A 21,900-nucleotide genomic window follows, 5' to 3' on the forward strand; every position below is an offset into this window, starting at 1 on the left:
TCATCTGCAAAATTCTGTTCAACAGAAGCCCCCTCTCCTGTATGTTCTTGATTAAGCAGTGAATGACATATAGAGAGAACACAAGTGAAATATCAGTACAGTTACCCAAACACAATAATGGGCAAAACTATATGACAACACATCCCTGGAAATGTACATTTTACATAGAGTATGATATATGTAAGCCACATTTGGCCTAAAAACCCACTTAAATCCACGAACATCCGGCTTTTTTCTTCAGTAGGAAAGGGTTTCATCGGCTCTCAGTCGTGGGTCAAATGACTCTGCAGTAATGTTAACACAACACCTGGGTGAACATGCTATTTTCCAGCGCACATCAGAAAAAAACTGAAAGATAAACGGGTCTAGTGGAAGCGGGAAAATGGTCAATAGCCTGTTTAAGTGTTTAGGCGCTAATTTTGGATAGATTAACAACAATGCTGTTAATCTATGAATGACTGATACAATCTTAACAATCACTAATTTACCCTTTCTGAGAGTGGATAAAGAAAGGTAATTTTGTACCCAGCTTCCTAGCTATTTCAGACAACACACATGCTCAACTTTACTCACGTGTGACACAGCTGTTATGGTTTTAATGGAGCAGCTAGAATCACCTGAATGTGTGATTGTGACCAGAGATCTGCAAGTGTGGCACGAACGACAGAATTTCACAACGTCAGATTCAATGACAATTGACAATGACAAGTCAAGGCCAGAAGAAATAGCAGAGGATATGCTGATATGTTTTTTTGACACCTAAATGGCCAGACATATTGTGGTCATGTGCCAGACTCAAGACCTGCGGATGGAATGGCTGTGGGACTACAATTTGGCGCATTAACACACCATCATCAACCAGGTAGGACACAGACTTTTCACATGCAGTTTTATGTACAAGAGAAAAACAATGGGACAAAGTAGCGTCATTCTTGAGCCTTAAAGCGAAACTCTCACCAAAAAGCAACCAAGGCTTTATTTGGGATTGAATATGAGTCAAACCTTCATGTGAAAGCATAATTACGACGAAAGAGGCACTTTTAAGATTTACCGTAGTTTCGGTTTTGGGCACGTCAATTTTGAACGGGAGTGCATGGGGCAGGACATGCTAGCATCAAAATCGCTATTTTTAGAACACTAAGAAGGCTCGACACAACATGAAACTTTGCTCGTAGCATCACCAGGGTCTCTACTCATGAACAAGAGCATTGAGAACATTGTTTGTGTACACAGAGTTTATGAAAAAGAAGGTTTTTGAACTACTCACATTAGCTGCTGCACCTCCTGCGCATTGCCGTCATGGCAGACAAAAAGTGTCGATCCCCGAGTGCGACCTGACAGGCACGCTTGAGGAGCGGTTCACCATTACTCTCCTGCCTGTCAGGTCGCACTCGGGGATTGACACTTTTTGTCTGGCATGACGGCGACGCGCAGGAGCGCAGCAGCTAACGTGAGTAGTCGACAAAACATTTTTTTATTAATTCATCCGTGATTTTAACAAACAGCACCCCACTAAACCACACTGAAGTGAAGACATCCCTCTCTTTGGATCTCAAAAGAAAAGGTTATCGTCCATTGTTCAAAGAGGTCCAAGTCACTAATGTTTAACATTAGTTAACAATTACAGAATAAATTTCCCTTTTGGCTGTCAACATTGAACTTTAAAATAGAAAAGCAAACAGACAAAGAAAAAGCTGCAGGGTTTTCTTCTCAGCATTTTTAAATATAAAAATAAAACTCATCAAACATCTTTAACCCCCCCCCTCCATAAAAAGAGGAAAAAACATGCTTCATTTAACCTTTATTTAAACACCATCAGTCCATAACATGTATGTACTGAAAAACTGTGATATTAACAGTTAGCGTATTTTCCGCTCCAGCGCGGTGGGTGGCCGGCTGGATGTCTTCTCAGGAAGCACCAGCCTCAGCTTCCTCCTTGGGGATGATTCTCCCTGCTCTGACAGGCACTCCTGCTGCAGCAGCGCAGCAGATGCACCTGCATCACCTGCCGAGGACACACTTGGTATAGACATACTGGGTGCAGAGACATTTGATACAGATACATCTGCTGCCTGCATGCTGTCTCCTGACACCCCTACTTTAAGTCCTTCAGTTGGAGCCACAACCCCAGCTGATACATTGACTGTCGAGCCAGCAGGTACATGTACAGTTTCTGTCTGACTATTACTGTATGTCAGATTCTCCACAGCGGTTTCTGGTGTGGGAGCCTGAGGTGCCACCCCATTGAAACCATCTGCATTAGGAGATGCCTCAGAAGGGAGAGAGAGGCTATTCTTGGTCTGGGGTGTTTGAAATTCAGGAGGCAGCTGAAGTACTCCTTGAGGGCCTGGTCCCTGGGTTGGATCAGACTGTAGTCTCGCTATAAGAGGAGGGTTGTAAGGAGGCTTTTTGCTTTGGAGGAGCTGCCCAGATGCAAGATTAACAGATGGGTTTGCTGTTAAGCTCGAGGCAAGTCCTGGAGGCTGGGAGGTATGTAGAGCAGAGGTATGAATTAAATTTGAAGGGGTGGCATATCCAGAGTTAGCTAGAATAGAGGTAGAAGGAGAAATTTGGCCCATTCCAGCTTGTCTGCTGGTGCTGTCTGGAGCACCACTTGGGGCCATGTTGGGCCCAATGAATGGTATGCTAGGAGGAACAGAATGACCTGGATAGCTAGGGAACAGTGCATTAGATTCTGGGGCCATGGTGTTGCGCGAAAGATTCCTTCCTTGAAGAGAGAGGCTGCTGCCAATCAGTTGTGAGCCTGCTAAGCCATGCAGGGAAAGGTTGGGAGGCTGCAAGGATAGCTTAGCATTCCCCAGAACCAATCCAGCTCCCTGATACTGAGTAGGCCCACCTTGCATGTTTTGTCTCTGTCCAGTGGCAATAGCAGAGGCTGAATGGCCAGCAGTATTGGTGGTATTACCAAGTTCGGAGTTCTCTGGGTGTTTAGTCTCACCCTCACCACCTTCTGTGTCTTTCTTACTGCCTTTTCCTTTTTTTTTGGAAGTTCTTGTACTTTCCTGACTTTCTTCTTTTCTGTCTTCTTCATTCTCTTCCTCACTATCCTCAGTTGATCTTTTAGTCTTGGTAGATTTTCTCATTTTATCCCTGCTACCCTTTGTTTTATTAACAGACTTCCCTCTCCTCTCTCCCCTTTCTTTTCCATCCTGTCTTGTATCTGTACTCTTCTTTGAGCTGCTTTTCTCTGAGTAGCCCTGCTCAGTTTTCCTCTTAGGGTGGACTTTGCTTTTTCTTAGCGGGTTCAAGTTTAGTTTAACTTTCAGTGATCGGCTTGACTGGACTTTAGCTTTGTGTGTTCTCATTCTTTTCTCTTTCTCCTTGTCTCTAGAGGTCGTCTCTTTCTCCTCCCTCTTCTCCTTCCCCTGATCTTTTCCTTTCTCCAGAGTTCTCAAACTCTCCAGATCGAATGTCACATTTCTTGTTTCTCTCCTCAAGTCTGCGTCCCTCACCATGTCAAACTGGTTGTGGTTAACATACCTATCCCTGTCAACCTGTCTGAACTGAGGAGGGAGTCCATCAAACAGAGCAGAGTCTCTCATGTTGGTGTTAATCCTACCATGTCTCATTTTCTGCTCTTGCGCTCTGTATGTCCTGTGGCAGCTCTCGCAGTGTAAAGTCTCACGTCCATTGCTCTGAACTTCCAAGTCAGTCCTGTAACTCTCTTCAATTTCTCCATAAGCAGCCAAGGTTTCTGGTCTTTGACTGATGGTTTCTTTTTGTGGATGAGAGAAGGAGTTGTTGTTGCCATGAGAGAGAAGCTTGTTGGGAAAGTCCCTGCCCACGAATTCCTGCTGAGTCCCAAGCCTCTTCCTTTCTTCCTCCGTCATCACCCTCACTCCCCTCTTGCCTATTTCATCCTCTACATCCATCCCTCCACTTATCCTGTTGGTCCACTTCATTGGGTTTGGCCCCATCCTTCTCTGTCCTTTGGTTCTACAGTCCAGACACCAAAAATGGATGCCATTTTCATCAGCTCTGGACCTAAGCTGTCGACCATGGCCATCTTTCCTTACATCCAAGGTCATGAATTCCTTTTCCCAAGACTGGCTGCTATTTGCTTGCAAGAATAGGTCCTTTCTCTTCTCACTAATATCTATGTGATTGTGATGGTGATTTTCCATTGTGCTGCTTCCCTCTTCTTCCTCTTTCTGTATTTTGCCTTCATTCAGTTTCTTCCTTAAAGACACTTGATAGATGATCAGGACTACCAGCAGAGTCAAGCAAATCCCACCTGTAGCACAGCAGGACAGGTAGGATTTGAAACAGTAAATGGGTATTCACACTGACCTTTAAAATTCTACCTTTAAGTGCTGTGTAGTATTTTTCACATTAGATCAGATAGTTAAATTAATCCAGAATATTTCTCGGTAATAGTTTCTTCAAACCAAGCATATACATATATTAGGGCTGTCAAAGTTAACGCGTTTAACGCGTTAATAACGCAACATCCTCTTAACGCTGTTAATTTTTTTAACGCACGATTAACACTCGGTTTAAAAAAAAAAAAAAGAGAGAAATGCGCATTGTTGGCCGTTGATGGCACCTGTAGTCTTGATCCAGAGGGCGGCAGAAGAAAAAGAAAGGGAATCAGAAGAAGAAGAAGCAGGGTTGGAGTTCAGGAAAAACATAGCGGACTGAACAAAGAAAGTGAAAGGAAATGGAGAAAGGACTTATGAACGGCAAATTTACTTTCAAAACACGGCCAGATGGTTCGGTCGATAGGACAATAGTTATCTGCACGTACTGTCGACATGAAATGAGTTAACATTGAAGTACGTCGAGTCTCAAATATCATTTGCAAGCCAAACACATGGCAGATGCAGAGAGCCCCCCCTCGTCCAAAGCAGACATCACCATGTTTTGATCCCGTTTAGGGCGAGGGGATATTTTTTGAGCCTTTTATTTTCCTGCATGATTTTAAGTGTTGAATAAACATTTTACTAAAGCAAGCATATTTGCCCTTTCTCATGTTGTTGAAAGTATTAAGAACATGAAAAAAATACATTAAGCTACATTTAGAACAGAAAAAAATGTGCCAAAAAAAATGCGATTAATTTGTGATTAATCGCGAGTTAACTATGGACAAAATGCGATTAATCGCAATTAAAAAAATTAATCGTTTGACAGCCCTAATATATATATATATATATATATATATATATATATATATATATATATATATATATATATATATATATATATATAGATATTGAAAGACTGATTATGAGATAATATTATTTTAAGTGTTTTGAATCTTTTTTTGTTCAACTTTGTCTGATTAATCCACTAGTGCCAACCTGGCACTGCACAACATAAAACCATCTTGTTGTATACCATTCTCACCAATAAAGCAGGTGACTGCTGTGATGGCCAGATCTCGGGCATACAGTTGCGGCATCACACTGCCTCGCGTCTCTATCTGCACTGTAATGTTCTGATTCGATGGAATACAGTTGGCCTCAGTCAGCTCCAGCACTGTGGTTACAGCCGGGTTGTCAGCGCTCACACACACCATCCTACGACCATTATAGATAGTCTGAGAACAGCAGGTGGAAAGATTTCAGATAACCAGTCTTGTACTGTTTTTTTTTTCCTTAAAACAACAAAAAAATATCTGTTCTGTAATCCGCCCATGATGTTCCAAATGTTTTTAATGCAGTTCTTCTTACTTTTGGGATTTTTTTTTTAATAAGACAAACGACAGAATCTTGGAACAAGCTGGTCTAGTAAACTGTTACAAGGAAATTATCATTTTATTCAAAATCTACCCTGAGTATAATTTACTCAAATTACTTATAGTATCCATATCATCAAACTTAATGTAAGTGAAGCTGCTCTGGAAATGTGAACAGGTTGAAGAAGAAATCCTTCACCTTGTCCGGTTGTTGCATGAAGGTGGACAGGAAGGCAGCCAGCTCCAGCAGCTGACAGGAACAGTTCCATATGTTGCGGTCTAGGTTGAGGTTTGTCAGCCAGTTGAGATAGGAAAAAGCCTCAGCAGGTGCAGAACTCAGATGGTTTCTGGAAAGATCTACACTCTGCAGGCTCATCAACCCACTGAAGCTAAGATCATAAGATAAGAACATACTTGAACACATGACATTGGAGGTTACTGAAACTCTTTTCAGAAAGAAATAGAAATATAGAGGTCATAAGAAAGAAATATATAATAATCTAAAAATGCTAAAATTGTATGTACTTACCTGTTTCTATCGAGATGGTCTATCAAGTTATCTGACAGATCCAGACTCTCCAGATGTTTGAGATCATTCTGAGAGAAGGAATCAGAGTCCAAACTCGTGAGCAGGTTTCCCTCCAGTTTCAGGCTCCGCAGGGCACTGCTACCTTTCAGCCAGCCACCTCGGATCTGCACATCAACACAGAGAATGTCAGAGGAAAAACTTCAGACTTTATACAGATGTATGTGGTTATTTCACAATACAAAATACGTGCAAAGTTCAAAATGAAAAAAAATACTTTGTTGTTTTTCAATCAGTGAAACTGTTAATAGAATAATCTCTCAAGGAAATTGTGTGTATTTCAAATATTTTCCCAGATATATTTCTTTTATGGGGAGATACCCACCACGCTGATGAGGTTGTGGCCTAGGGCAAGGACTTCTAGCTGGGTTAGATTGGTCAGAGATCCCCCTTGTAGAGCTTGGCTGGTCAGGAGGTTGTGGTCCAGCAGTAAGGTATGTAGGAACGGCAGGGTTCTGAAGGACTGTTCACTCAGCACTGAGATATGGTTGTGACTAAGAACTTTAAGACAGATAGACATATGTGTTATTGTTGCAACATTTTAAACGCACAGTGTGTGATTTCTGCCACTAGGGGTGTATGGAACACCAGGCAGAGCTGCTGCTCAGCTGCTCAGAGCCAGCTGGAGGAGAGAGTCTGGTACAGAGCCAGACCTTCTGGAGGAATAAACACCCAGAGTCACATTAGATTCTGCTGTGATCCAGAGCTCTTTACTAATGGGAGGTGATGCTCAAGATTGCTTTCCAATTTTTGGGATAAAAAGATGGACAGCAATATTTGTGAACTTTGTGATATTTCCTCCCCTAATAATATAATGTCAATGTTAAATCATGATAAAAAATCTAAATCTAAATGTTAAATATTCAATCGAAATGTTAAATCTAAATTTAAATGTTAAATATTTAGTTTCACATGTGCCATTTAGATTCAACATTTAGCATTTAGATTTAACATTTATATTTAAATTTAACATTTATATTCAATATTTAATATTTGATTTTCAATATTAAGATGTAGATTTAGCATTTAACCTTTGAATTTAGATTTGACATTAAACATTTAGATTTAATATTTAACATTTTGATTTTGATTTTTTTTATTTAGATTTCACATTCACATAACATTTTATAAGGGAAGTAAATATCACAAAGTTCACAAATATTGCTGTAAATCTGGTAACATTAAATATTCATATATGTTTTTTAAATCGGTTTGTTGCTAAATGTCATGAAAAGTTGCTGTATATTTTAGCATGCGCAACTTTACAATCAGCGCCCCATAGGTTTGAACCGTGTTGGAAACATTTAGGATAATTTAAGCACACAACTCAACAAAAGAATTAACAAAAGTGTAGTTGTTCTCAAACATTTTACTAAACCCAAATAAGCCTTGTAGTAGAATTCGACCCCTCAGTGGGTCTATTGAATAAAAAGGTGTTGCAAATAGATACCTTTTAGTTATCGGCCTCCTCTTACAAAGAAAAAACATGTAACAATCAGGCATGAACAAATTCTCACACACACACACACACACACACACAACAAAAGTACTTACTGACCTATAACTGTAATGTTGCTGAGATCAGAGAGTGAGGCAGGCTGGACTGCGGAGATGGAGCCCTCTGTTAACAGCAAAGCCTGGGTCGTGCCTGGAGCATCTGGTCTCACACACACACACACACACACACACACAGCACAATCCTCTGAGCACATGAGGTCTACTAACTGTTACCTTAACCTCTACTTTTCTCATTAGATAACGCAGTACCATTAGAAGTTACATTTTTACGTCAGTTATCTTGTAACGTACTGAGTTACTTTTAAAAGAATTGTTACAACACTGCTTATAACTGGCGTTAGAGTACGTAACTGGAGGTTTACCTTCCACTGGCACATAGCCACCAGAGAAACAGAAACAGAGCAAATGCTTCAGGGATTTTATTTTATTTTTGTGGCGACAAAAGGAAGAAAAAGATCAGATAATTTCCAGTATCAGATTATTTTTAACTAAATAACAGACTACTTAAATTACAGAACTAATGCGTAACGTTACTTGTTATGGCAAAAATGTAACCAGAGTACTGCAATGGATAACTTTGTTTTATATTATTTCAGTCAGTGTGAGAGAAAATTACAGCAACATTATGTAGATGTCAAAAGCTGTCTGTAAGTCTGTAAGTCTGTGTGTGTGTGTGTGTGTGTGTGTGTGTGTGTGTGTGTGTTACCAATAATGTTAGCCAGTTTGTTACAGATGACAGCCTCTTCAGAACAAACCACACAGGAAGCAGGGCATGATGGGACGGGGGAGATAAACTGGGCTCTGATGACTGACAGCAGCAAAATCAGCAAGATACCTGCAGGCAAATTCCCATTTTATATTGGAAATATATTGGAAAAATTCGCACACAAAAAACCTTTGATGCCTAATGTATTATTTAATTAATCTACAGACTCCTATGGTTTCAACTTCCAGTACCTGTGGGATGGCTACAATTAATTTTAATGAGCGTCTTAATTGTTTATGCTAGATATCATTGTGTATATAACTTACTGGTCATTTTGTGTTACAGCAGAGGTAACATGGTGACGAGGGAGGATCTCTTCAAAAGGGCTGTAACCAGATACAGCTGCATCACTGACGTGATCATCATCTGTTCATCCAATCAAAACACATATTACATCTTTGAAAACACACTGTCATTAACTGTCTCATCTCTTCGGCTCGAAACTGAACTCTTCTTCACTTTGCATGGAGCCCTCTTGAGCCCTGTCGGAGACCTATGTTCTTGGACCAAAGTTTGTGAACCTCTCAATGAACACCAGTCAGCAAGTTATCTTATGTTTGTTCACTGTTTGTTCTAAGTTCAGAACAATGATAAATGTGTTGGCAACCTCTGTGTGTGTGTGTGTGTGTGTGTGTGTGTGTGTGTGTGTGTGTGTGTGTGTGTGTGGTATCATTAGGGGAGGTGGAAGTCCCCAGAGGTTGCTGACTGATGATGACAGTAAGACATTGTAGCAGGATCCAGCCTATTTTGTTTCTGCAAAAGCTCTTCTCCTAGTGGACTTTAATGAGCAGTTTATATTCTGTTGCCTATCGTGGTCATTTACATTGCTTTGAGACCATTTTGAGCCTTGTTGCTCCTCTTTTCCTTTCTCTCATTAATTTCCGTGACATTTTGCCTTAGCCTGTGCCTGGCAGGCCCTTCAGCTATCAATCCATCAATTTATGGTTGAGTGTAAATTCTATCATAATATATGTTTCTTATGATACATGTTTACAATGTACTTCTATTTTCTGATTGTTCATACTAGGGGTGTCACAATATTGCGACATGTACAATAACTGATCTTACAAATATTATATATTAATATTGACTATTGAATATTGAAATATTGACACCGTGGTAACAATACACATACTTTATGATGATATCGTGTGAAAAATCCAGCAAAGATGTTCAGCCTTGTGCATCTTTTGTTAATGAGTTCATCTGTTTGTATTTTCATTAGTGATTGAGCAGTTGATAGCACTTCTATTTATTTTATTTTTTTACATTTTCAAAAAAATCTTTTACAGCTCCTCCCTGGGGATGCCGAGGCATTCCCAGCCAGATGAGATATGGAATCTTTCCAGAAAGTTCTGGGTCTGCCCTGAGGTGGATGTTCCCGGAAAACTTGAAGGCAAATTGGAGGCGCCCAGGAGGCATCCTGTTCAGATGCCCAAACCACCTCAAATGGCTCCTGTTGACACGAAGAAGCAGTGGCTACACTCCAAGCTCCCTCTAAATGTCAGAGCTCATCACTCTATCTTTGAAGCTGAGCCTAGCCACCCTACGGAGCATTTTGGCTCGGCTTCACCATGATGGACGCAGTACTGCTGACGCCACAGCAAACCTCCTGTCCATATCACATTGCCCAAATGTATGGAGTTGGTACTGCTCCACCTCCCACACAGGTCTCCACCCTCACCTGATAGACACTGCTAACTCTTTTTTCTTCACATTTCTGCAGATATCGTGATAATATCGTGCTTGTGAATTTTTTTGACTGTTGCAATTGTCAGGCAGACAACTTAATAGCTTGGTTACAAGTTAGCCAAAAGCACTTGATAAACCTATAGTATGTAAATTTCTGTGTTTGGGTTTTTCTGCCCCACAGGAGTAAAAATACTGCAGTGACAGATTTGGGAGTGTTGACTGTCATCGTTGGTTTGTTTATTTATTTCACATTTCTTCGCCACTCTCAACATTTGAGAGGTTGTTTTTTGTCTTTGGCCCAATCCAAAAGTAACTCCTCACCCAATATGTCTGGTTCATTGCAGCCTACTCCTATCCCCAGCATCACCTCATTTTCTTGCTTCATCCTGCAAGCTTGTGACTCGACAGTTCATATGTTTAATCGAGGAGCACAGCTACCCACAGCTGATTGGCATTCAGGGCACTACACTTGTTTCCCCTGCAATGTCTTTGATTTGCTTAATGCTTTCTCTCTGGCTTCAGTTTTCTGAACATCCATACCTGAACAAAATAAATAGTTTTTAGAAAAGAACCCATTACAAACTGCTTACCTCTCGAACAGAACCCAAAGGGCCACCCCTGCAGGAGATTGGTACACTCCACTCAGATATTAATCCACAAGAACGATCTGTAGCTTACTGTTTACCGTTGGTCGGAGCTGCATCATTAACTGGTTGCTACAGGGCTGTAGCAGATACTTTGTAAATGTGTGTCTAGCTTATGTTACCTGGCGCTCCATGGAGCATGCTCAGTACAGCCGGCTGTCACCTGAGAGGCACAGGTGTCGTTTCTGACTCAGTTTCCTGAGTCAGGAATGAGCCATTAACTATATTCGTTCACTTCAACCCTTTAGCCTTAAATAGGAATGCCATGGAAAAAAAAACATCAAGAGATATACTTCATATGAATCTGTTTTATTTTAATTCATAATTTACAGCTAATAAAAATGGAATTCAATTACTTTGCTTTCTTGGTTTTTGGGAGTCTCAGAATATAAAGCATATTTAGAAGTTATAATTACTTACCAAAAGGCAGGATGGTATTTTATTAGTAATCCTTGAAGTATGAGTGTAACAGTGTAATACAGTTTTGTAACTTACTTCAGGAATATCAGAAATGTAATTTCATACAAACAGCCCCACAGCATAATACTTCCCCCACCATGCTTGACAGTAGGTGAGGTGTTCTTGGCGTTAAAGGCCTCACCTTCTCTCCTCCAAACATACTGCTGCTCTTTGTGGCCAGACAACTCAGTTTTTGTTTCACCTGACCACAGAGTTTTCCTCCAGAAGTTTGTCTATGTGATCAGTAGCAAACTTCAGTGGAGTTTAGGGTGCAGCATCTGGAGTAAGGGCGTCTTTCTTACACAGCAGCCTATCAGTTAATGTTGATGCAAAACACACTTGACTTCGGACACTGACAGCAGTCTTCTAGCAGCTTCTGATTCATTGCAGACTTGCCTTTTAGTGATTTTAGGCTGACTCTTGACCATCCTGACCAGTTTTCTCTCAGCAGCAGATGATAGTTTGTGTTTTCTTCCTGATTATGGCAGTGACACAACTGTGCCATGCACTTTATACTGACAAACAATTGGTTGCACAGTTGATCTTTGGAGCTGTAACTGCTTTGAAATGCCTCCAACTGACTTTCAAATCAATAATGTGATCTTTCAGATCAATTCTGAGCTCCTTAGACTTTCCCATTGTAGTGTTTGTGGCTCAGTCTAATGGCTGTTTCAAATAAGCATTATTGAAATGGGCCCAGAAAAGTCAGCAGCTGGCATCAATCAGAATCACTCAACAAAAGAGCTGATTGGTTCACACGACTGTCTATATCACCAAAATTGGTCAGTTTACTGTATATTCTTAAACCAGCAGATCTGGTTGCATTTTTAGAAGACCCATGTATGTATGTGTTCCACTCATTCAATCACAGAAAAATGAGAGTTGTAAAAAAATCATTGGAACTTAAGCCTGCCATGATATGTTCTTTACAAGTGTATATAAACTTTTGCCCATGAAAAGGAGGACCTAGTTATGGTGTGTAGCAACCGAAACCAAATAAAATATTTTGCCCGTCTAGATCACAAACAATGCAAAGACTAAGCTTTGTATTTTCAACAAATAGATGCAAATCCACCTCATGGTCAGGCAAGGCAAGTTTATTTGTATAGCACAATTCAAACACGAGGCAACTCAAAGTGCTTCAGTCATGCCGGGCAATACGAATTCATGTCATTCTTGGTGAAAACGAATAAGCCACTGCTTAACCGCTCAGAGCTGACCAGGTCTTGAGGAGAGAGTGGGGTGCAGAGAAAGTGGATTTATTTTACTCCCTTTTATCAAACTGACTGCAGCAGCTATCTCTATACACATCATACATACACAGTACATTTACATTTATGTATTGTAATGCTGTCGCTGACTGGAGCTGGAGGGGGAATGTACTTCATGAACATAACCTTACAGAGAGGTGAAGGGAAAACGAAGAGAGAAAACCCGGTGAGCCAACCACAGAACCTCTGGTGAGTGAATACCTGGTTGAATATCAGAGGCATTTGTGTTGCATTTAGCAGCTAAATGCCATTGTTTTCTCAGGAGCTGATGAAGACCAAAACAGAGCTTAAAAGAGAGGGAACATAGGACTTGCATTCATGAAATAGCCAGAAACACAACTCGTGTTGCTCCGTGTCTGCTGGATGTAAATAAGCAGTTTTATTATTCCAACATACCGACTTATAAGAATAATAAGAATGTCATGCTGTCTCCAAATTGGCCAAAAAGATTAATTAATCCAGAATTGTATGTTTTTTATGCCTAATAAACTACAGTGAAAATATTCAAGATCATCTTCAGTTGTTGCAAAAAGTCTGAAAAGTCCTACATGGTGACCTTTGACCTTTGATATGATGACATCTTCACATGGTCAGAACTATCTTCCCAGCTGCTCCAGGAGACTCAATGATGTCGTGGTGGGCCTGGGCAGCCTTGTCCAGTGGGTACTGGGAGCCCACGACTGGATGTAGCCAACCAGATTCCATCCCCGCATAGAGCAGTGCTGCACACTCCTTCTTCTCCTCCTGAGAGAAGACAGCCAGAGATGTACGTGTGTTTCAAATAACTGAAACTGATTTGTCAAAAATGCTTTGCTCCTAATTATTATTAATGATGATGTGATTACTGTGAGCATTGGTGGGGTGTTTGGTCAGGCAATATATGGAAAAACCAACAAAACTCTAGTTCTTCTCAGTCGCACAGAGCTTTGGTGCATGCAGTGATTGCATGAAACATCAAGTCTGTGAAGGCTTTTAAAAATCAGAACGATCTAAATACTATGTGAGTGTAAAACATGGCTTATGTTTGTACCGGTGCACTGAAGAAGAGGACCACTCCAACGATGCTGCTCTCTTTAACCATGATGTCTCTGGGGTTGATCTCTACAGGGCCTCTACAGCCTACGATCTACAAACACAGACAGATATATGAGAAGTACATAAAAGACCACAGGTATTAGCTACACTGAGGTACAACTACTGCATGGAACTATAAGCTTTAAGTAACAATTTAAGAGACAAAGTGTACTATTGTTAGTCAGTAGCACAGCGCAGTGACTGGTTGTTGCACTACAGAGCAATAGAAAGGTGGGGCCATATTCACATAATATTCAGAAGCTAAAAATAGTTGTTTATTGACTGAGTTAGACTCCTAAACAAAAATATTCTCAATGCATTTTAGTGTTGAAGGTCATACTGACTGCAACACATCCTCCGTAAGCCAACATCTGGAGGTCTTTACTGAGGTTGACATTTGACAGCATCTCCACTATGACATCTACGCCTTTGCCCTCAGTGGCTTCCTGGAAAAAAGACACACACACACACACACACACACACACACACACACACACACACACACACACCTTTGTAACCACATCTAAAACCATAAATACGAATGAAGGAGTAAAGATGTTTAAATTCTTGGTGTCATTCAGGACTTCCTTTCTACCTGCTGCTCCTGTGGCATGTGTGTGGCATGTGTGTGGCATGTGTGTGTATACCATTATTTTGTCGGTGTAGTCCTCCTCTCTGTGATTAAAAGCCAGGTGAGCTCCACTTTGGAGAGCCAGCTTCATTCCCTCTGGTGTCCCTGCAGTCCCCAACACTTTGAGACCGAGCGCCCGGGATAACTGGCACGCTGCCACACCAACCTAAACATACAGACGCATGAGATGCAGACTGCAGATTGCAGATGTAAATCACAAAGAAAAACGAAAGACAGAGAAAGGGATAAAAAGCAGCGCACCCCTCCGCTGGCTCCATGGATGAGGACGGTCTGTCCAGCCTTGACGTGGGCTCTGCAAGACACATCAGTTAGAACACAATTTAGTCACAACATCGATGATTAATTGGCATGCTTGAAGTTAAGTCTTGTGTTGTTTTATAGTTTACTTATTCTCAACAAAATCTCATGAAAACAGTGTTTGCGTTAAACGGTCTCTTAATACTTCACAATTTCCCACCAAATCCAGAGACCTTTTACAAAAATCAAAATTCAAAAATGGTTTATAAATGTATTGTCATTAAATTTTTTCCATAAAGGGTTCAATAATTCTCTAAATACCCAGATGTACTTTGAAAAAGTTTTTTTTTTCCCCATGAGTGTCCCTGCACTAAAAGAAATCCCTTCCCAAAGTGATTTCGATGTGAGAGTGCAGTTTTTATTCAACAGGTGCCCAATACGTATGCCACACGTAGACAATACGGCGATTATCCTGTTGCTGTAGACTTTAATGATGAAAAACATGACGTTTCCACCTTACCATTTTGTGGCATTGAAAAAGATGGTCTGCCACCTCGAGGGGGTGATCCTGACCTGTTTTTTGTCTTTTTTTAAAAACATGAGGCTTATTGGATCTTCACCTTACAGTTGTCCTGTTGGAACACCCAACTGCACACAAAAGCCAAACATCTGCTGATGAATTTATGTTTTCCTGAAGAATTTGGAGATAATCCTCCCCAATCTCCCTTATTCCATTTAGTTTCTTTAGAGCATCAGATCCACTGGCAGCAAAACAGCCCCACAGCATTATACTGATGGCTCCATGCTTGACAGTAGGTATGGTGTTCTTGGGGTTAACGGCCTCACCTTATCTCTTCCAAACATACTGCCGCTCATTGTGGCCAAACAAGTTCATTTTTGTTCAAAAGGATCTGCAGGAGAAGATATGACCTTTATAAAACAGGAAACGGATATAAAAATATATGCAAGGAATTGAGAATGCCAATCAGCAGTGTTCAAACTCTAATTAAGAAGTGGGAAATGAGGGATTCTGTTGAAACCAGGCCATGGTCAGGTAGACCAACAAACATTTCAGCCACAACTGCCAGGAAAATTGTTTGGGATGCAAAGAAAGACCCACAAATAACTTCAGCTGGCATACAGGACTCTCTGTCCTGTATGCCAGAAGAAATCCATTACTACGCCAATGCCACAAAGCAGCCCGCTTACAATATGCCAAAAAGCACAGAAACAAGCCTGAAATCCTCTGGAACAAAGTTATTTGGAGTAATGAGTTCAAAAATTTATCTTTTTGGCCACGACCATAATCGCTACATTTGGAGAGGAGTCAACAAGGCCTATGATGAAAAGTACACCATGTTTTGGGGATGTGTGAGCTACAAAGGCACAGGGAACTTGTTCAAAACTGATAGCAACATGAATGCAGCATGTTATCAGAAATTACTGGAGGAAAATATTTGCACTCATGTGAATGGAAGCTGCACGTGCTTGGACGTTCCAACATGACAATGATCCAACACACAAGGCCATGTCGACCTGTCATTGGCTACAGCAGGAATAAGGTCAAATAATATCATTGAACCACTTTGGGGAGATCTCAAATGTTCATGCAAGACAGCCCAAGAATGTACAGGAACTGGAGGCTTTTTGGCAGGAAGAATGGGCAGCTTTACTATCTGAGAAAATAAAGTGCCTCATCCACAACTACCACAAAAGACTTCAAGTCATCATTGATATTAAAGGGGGCAGTACAGTACATGATCGGGGTCATTTGGATAGTTGCTGTTATCATTATGAGTTCAGAAGAGCAAACACAATTGTTTGATGATAAATGGCTTCACCAAACCACTAACCATGAGTGAAAGAAAAGTTTTTGTATCATCATTCACATTCTCCCCCCCCCCAAAAAAAATCACAAATTCTGCCAGGGTATGTAAACTTATGAGCACAACAGTACATATAGTGACTTGAACAATCAATTTGGTGATTAGCTGGAGCACAACTGTATATTTTTGGCAGATCTAGTCACATCATCAGAGGACCTTTAATAAATTCAGATTTGAACGAAATTTCATGAAGGCTTTTTTGACAATGTTGTACGTGTTCCTCTCATTCCATTGCAGAAAAAGAAGAGCTGTAGAAATCATTGGAAGTGAAGACTGCAACGATATACATTTTCTTTACAAGTGAATTTAAACTTTTGATCCCGACTGCACAATGCAAGTGCGAATGCAGTCTCTGACCCAGATTCAGACCTGTAACATCTCCTCCACCACCATGGTGGTTCCTGAATCAAGTTCACCAAACTGTGGCAGTGTTGGGATCTTACTTGTGAACCAGAGCTCTGTAGGCGGTGAAGTAGGGGATCCCTAATGCTGCACCCTGGGTGTAGCCTAAGGCAGCGGGGAGTTTGTGGACACAGTCATCGTCTGCCACAGTGTACTCTGCATAACCTCCACTGACTGTGGCTGTGGTGAACACACGGTCACCTGCCTGGAAAACACACAATTACCTACACATTGAATGAATTACTTACATACAGTCTCCACTAGCTTACTTAAGGCAGTTTCTACCATTGATCCCTTGGGTTAGGGTTATCATATTTTATCAAGTTTCTTTAGTACCAAATGAATACAGTGATAGTTGTCGGTACATCCATTGGTACAGTGCAAACAGGAACTGATAATGCCGAATTCATACTTTTAATTGTGCATATTTACCAAACTGTAGAGTAAATTTAGGCTTAAAAAGCCTATATTTGCATATTTGGAAATGCATAACTCACTATGAGGTCTCTCAAACGCAACATTACATCCCCAGAAGCATTACTGGAACCATAGTTTCAAAACTTAAGACCATTCATCCGATCCAAGATTAACTGAAACCATAACATTCAACTTCTCTCATGTTGCACTTTAAACATGTATTTGCTCTCTCAGCAGCATTGAATGCAGCGTTTATTAGTCTGACCTTTACTGCAGTGACTCCTTCTCCAATAGTTTCCACCACTCCAGCTACGTCCGTGCCTGGTGTGTATGGCAGGGTGGGCTTACGGGCGTACGTACCAGCCCGGATGTAGGTTTCAACAGGGTTCACTCCACAGGCATGGACACGTATCAACACCTACAACACACAGAGACGTGGATGCAGACTCAGCTTTGAAAGCCATCGTGTAAAATCTAACATACACATGCAAAAGGAGGTCTAAAATGGAGATACTGGTGACATTACTCTGGCCTCCACCACCACAGTGAGGAATCTGAGAGTTATCTTTGATCAGGATTTGTCCTTTATCTCCCACATAAAACAAGTTTAAAGCGGTGCCTTCTTCCACCTACGGAGCATCGCAAAAATCACAAACATCCTGTCACAAAAAGATGCAGAGACATGAGTCCACACTTTTGTTACCTTAAGGCTGGATTATTGTAATTCTGTTTTATCAGGCTGCCCCAATAAATCTGTAAAGACTCTCCAGCTGATCCAGAATGCTGCTGCACGTGTAGTGAAAATAACTCGTATTAGAGATCATATATCTCCCATATTAGCCTCTCTGCACTGACTTCCTGTAAAATCCACAATGCAATTTAAAACCCTCCTCCTCATGTACAAAGCCCAGGGCTCCAGACTGCAAACAAATGGTCACATTTTGCGCCCAAAATTTGAAACAGTGCGACTAATTTTAAAAAAATTTTTTCACTGGTACGTGGAAGGGGTTAATCAAAGAATCTGGAATCACAGGTGGCAGGCCAGTGTGTGTGAGAGGGACAGGGAATGGGGAATGGCACTGTAAGTGGCTAATGTGTGGAGGGGGGAGGGTCCTAAAGTGGTGTGAAAGTGAGAAGGTTTTACTTTCAGGGAAAAATGGCGAAACTAACTCTTGCTTAACCATGATTCCACCGGATACATGTCCACTGCGTCACGGCTCCACCATGCCAGCAGAGCTGTTTCACTGAAGTCTATTGCTGTGTCTCAGTTCAGGGTCTGCATCCTCTGAAGGACCCAACCTTTGAGGTCTTTGGAGGCGAGTCCTTCGGAGAGACCTTGTTAACCACGTCAAACGTGTTAAACGGTCTAGCCTTTGGAGCATTTCCTGTTTGCAACACCAGATGTTTTACCCTTACATCATGATTTCTGCCGCCCAGGCCCACGAAAGTGACGATCTTTGCCACACGATGTCGACATTTTCTCTCTTTCTTTCCTCTTTTTTGGATGCGCAAAGAATCTTGGGATATGTGAGGCCACGAAGGATGGTAGCGGTGCATCCTCCAAAAACAGGGAAAAGAAGGCTGCATTTGGAGGAGCATCAGATTGGGACAGGCTTCACGCGGCGTTGTGACATAATTGGCCTTCAAAATACGGCCTCCGAAGATTGCAGACCCTGAGTTGAGACACAGCAAGTGTGTTAACTTCCACCAGGTCCTCTGCACTGCGTCTATGACACAATTTATCACCGTGCAGACAGGAAGTCATGCACTGACACAGAAATATAACATTCAGTTACTTTTCAAATAAAACACAGTACACAAATCTCTAAAAAGAGACAAATACATGCTCTACTAATCCTTCAGTCACACACACAATAGAAAGAGGTGTGTCTTATTTGACCCACTTACGAACATAATCTGATGCTGGTTTGGAGTCGCTGGGTCACGTGACATGGAAGCTATTGAGAAAAACATCATAATTTCTGCATATAAATATTCATATAAATAGAGGAAGCACTAAAGTACAACAAAAAACTGTGTGTCTTATTTGTCCAGTGTAGTTATACAGTGTGCTGCCTCTCCAAATGTATCTGGATATTGAAAAATAAGCAATTATTTTGTATTCATATATTTATGCTAAGTCATTTAATGACGGTCCCTAAATCAGTCTCCAGTGATTCAGCGCGAGGCTCTGGAGGTCAGCTGACCGCCCTCCTGCTGCTCACACCGGGTGAACCTCAATATCCAACCTGAAACTAACTTCACCCCGGTCGATGGTCATGGTTAACAGGTGACACACTGTTCGATGTATCTTAAAGCATGAGATCACTGACAGCAGGAAATCTGCAGCAAACTTGCTCAGGTTTATAGTTTAGCATGACTGCACAGTGTAAAGTGACAGACGTTGGTGTTCATCAGACTGCGTCACACTCTTCAGCACATGAGAGTGTGACGTGTGTGTCTCACCTGTCCGTGTCCAGGCTGCGGGACAGTCACATCTGAGCACAGTGTGAGGACTGACGGGCCTCCGAACTGAGCCACTCTGACGGCTCTCATCAGCCTGCTGCTGCCCGACATGTCTGACTCTGCAGCACCGGGACACACTCTGTGTCAGCGACAGACTGAGCCACAGGGATCCACACTGATGACCTCTCTTCTTTTTCGCGCTTTAATGGCGGTTGGCAAACAATTTATTGGCACATTACCGCCACCTACTGGGTTGGAGTTTGGATCAGATGGTCTGGTATGTGTACTAAAAAAGAAAAAAAGAAACACATTCTCTCAATTCTGTGGGTTACTCTGAGGCACTGCAGGATCTGATAACACTCACTTCTTGAGTTATGTTGTAGAATGTCTGTGAGGTTAAAGTGTATTCTTAATTTACTGTCACTGCCTTCTCTCTACCTCCTGTCTCAGAAAGTGAGAATCAGTCAATTTGTCAGTTGAAAGAAAATGAGTATTGGTAGTAGAAACAATGTTGATAATCCTCTTTCAGTCCTCTGTCAAGCAGAAATGTCAAACGTTTCATTCCCGCCTCTGAAATGTGAACATCCACTGCTTTTCTTTGTCATTTATGACATTAAACGAAGAGTCTTTGAATCCGGACTGTTTGGACAGAAGAAGTCATCTTAAAACAACACTCTGAGCTCTGGGTTAGTGTTAGTTACACTACTTTCCTCCTGGAATTCTACAGTCCAAACAATTGATATATTAAATAATTATCAAATTAATAAACGCACAATTACTACAAGTCCAGTTATCATCTGGCCACAATCTTAATTCTGTATGTTAACCAGGTCCCAGCAGTCTGTATTCAGGAAGGTTGTTTTTTTTTCAAGCTTTCCTTCCATTTCTGTTTGATAATGTTCTTTATGTCTGTCTTGCTGAAGCTAACTGTTAAATCACTCTTGTGTCTTATTGTAGCATTCTTTGCAATCTTATCTGCCATCTCATTTCAGCTGACATTAATATATGAGCTGGTATCCATAAAAACATTACTGTCAGGAACACTGTTTGAATTGTGTGTTGTGAATCAGCCCCCCTGCTGGACCAGAGTTAACTGTTCGCCTTGTCTGAATAAGAAAACAACAGTCTCGTTTTGCACGTGTCAAATGAAACATATCTACGTCTCTTTAACGTTACTGCTAAAGACATCTAAAAAGAGGCGTCGCATCTTAAAAAAGCTCTACATCATACTATGTTTTAACTAGTGCTGGGGAAGCTACTTTGCAAGCGTAGCTTGTAAAACTACATGTAGTTCAGCCTGGCGGTAGTTTGGACAACAAACTACATTTCTACCCCTGGAGAAATGTAGTGTGTAAAACTAATGCTAAAACTTATACTCATTATACTCATTTAACTCAGTGTTGAATAAATCAACATATGGTGTATATGAAACAAAATATAATAGCCTACAAAAAATTCACATGCCAGCAGAAATACGCCTCTCAACTCAAGTTTTATTTTTTAAAGAATAAAAGCTGACATTTTCTGTCAACATAACAGGAACTTCAGAGGCACTAACACTGAGGCACTAGAACTAGATGTCAGGGCAGAATCGCTTGTTGACACGACACATGAGCAGTCTCTCAAAGTTTTTATCAGACAGCCAGTTCCATTTGGCACTAAAACATCTTTACCAACACTAAAAAGCTGCTCACATGCTGCACTGGCTGGGACACCAGTGCTGAACTGCACAAACACTTCGGGTAGAGATTTGACAGCATTTTGTGGGGACTCATCTGGTGTTCACAAAGGCTTCCACCTCATCCACTTTGTCATCAAAGAAAAATAAAACAAAATGTATATTACATAGGTCTTTTTTTTAATATAAAATCTCATGTTATTGGCCAAAATTGTAGTTTGTAAATTGAGTAATTAAACTACATAAATGACCCAAAAAGTAGTTGAAATACTTGACACAGCACAAAATATGAATGTAGTTTAACTACCAGCAAGTTACAGCAAATTGAAGTCAAGCTATGTAGTTCAACTAATTGTAGTTTAAGTCTCCCCAACACTGGTTTTAATACTATATAATCTATTGAACCTTTTTTATTTTATGTTTCCCTGATTTGAATGTAATTAATAAAACTCAG

At 41.0% G+C, this 21,900-nt stretch overlaps 2 protein-coding genes across 2 annotated transcripts; both read right to left on the reverse strand.

The window, feature by feature from the left end:
- Positions 1-1,786: 1,786 nt before the first annotated feature.
- lrrc53 (leucine rich repeat containing 53) lies at positions 1,787-10,549 on the reverse strand. The gene is made up of 8 exons (XM_030403843.1): positions 8,835-10,549; positions 8,509-8,637; positions 7,843-7,941; positions 6,610-6,785; positions 6,228-6,391; positions 5,898-6,087; positions 5,368-5,560; positions 1,787-4,255 (listed from the first exon to the last, which is right to left on the reverse strand). The coding sequence occupies exons 1-8, from the start codon at positions 8,839-8,841 to the stop codon at positions 1,860-1,862; spliced, it is 3,354 nt and encodes a 1,117-aa protein (XP_030259703.1). The 5' UTR covers positions 8,842-10,549; the 3' UTR covers positions 1,787-1,859.
- Positions 10,550-12,439: 1,890 nt separating this feature from the next.
- On the reverse strand, positions 12,440-19,973 carry cryz (crystallin, zeta (quinone reductase)). Its single transcript, XM_030403844.1, has 8 exons — positions 19,769-19,973; positions 17,568-17,720; positions 16,927-17,090; positions 14,601-14,652; positions 14,356-14,505; positions 14,053-14,154; positions 13,665-13,760; positions 12,440-13,378 (listed from the first exon to the last, which is right to left on the reverse strand). Exons 1-8 carry the CDS (start codon positions 19,877-19,879, stop codon positions 13,217-13,219), a joined length of 990 nt encoding a protein of 329 aa, XP_030259704.1. The 5' UTR covers positions 19,880-19,973; the 3' UTR covers positions 12,440-13,216.
- Between the last annotated feature and the right edge of the window lie 1,927 nt (positions 19,974-21,900).

Source organism: Sparus aurata, chromosome 21 (assembly GCF_900880675.1).
Source record: "Sparus aurata chromosome 21, fSpaAur1.1, whole genome shotgun sequence".
Taxonomy (NCBI): Eukaryota; Metazoa; Chordata; class Actinopteri; order Spariformes; family Sparidae; genus Sparus; species Sparus aurata.

Excerpts from the sequence above, each read along its gene's own strand:
- lrrc53 (XM_030403843.1), bottom strand. Across the intron at positions 6,392-6,609 it reads GCCACAACCTCATCAGCGTG|ATCCGAGGTGGCTGGCTGAA; the intron begins GTGGGTATCTCC and ends GTTGATGTGCAG. Across the intron at positions 5,561-5,897 it reads TCATGCAACAACCGGACAAG|ACTATCTATAATGGTCGTAG; the intron begins GTGAAGGATTTC and ends TGCTGTTCTCAG.
- cryz (XM_030403844.1), bottom strand. The coding sequence starts at position 19,879 with ATGTCGGGCAGCAGCAGGCTGATGAGAGCCGTCAGAGTGGCTCAGTTC. Across the intron at positions 17,721-19,768 it reads CGCAGCCTGGACACGGACAG|GTGTTGATACGTGTCCATGC; the intron begins GTGAGACACACA and ends TGTGTGTTGTAG. Across the intron at positions 17,091-17,567 it reads AAGGAGTCACTGCAGTAAAG|GCAGGTGACCGTGTGTTCAC; the intron begins GTCAGACTAATA and ends TGTGTTTTCCAG.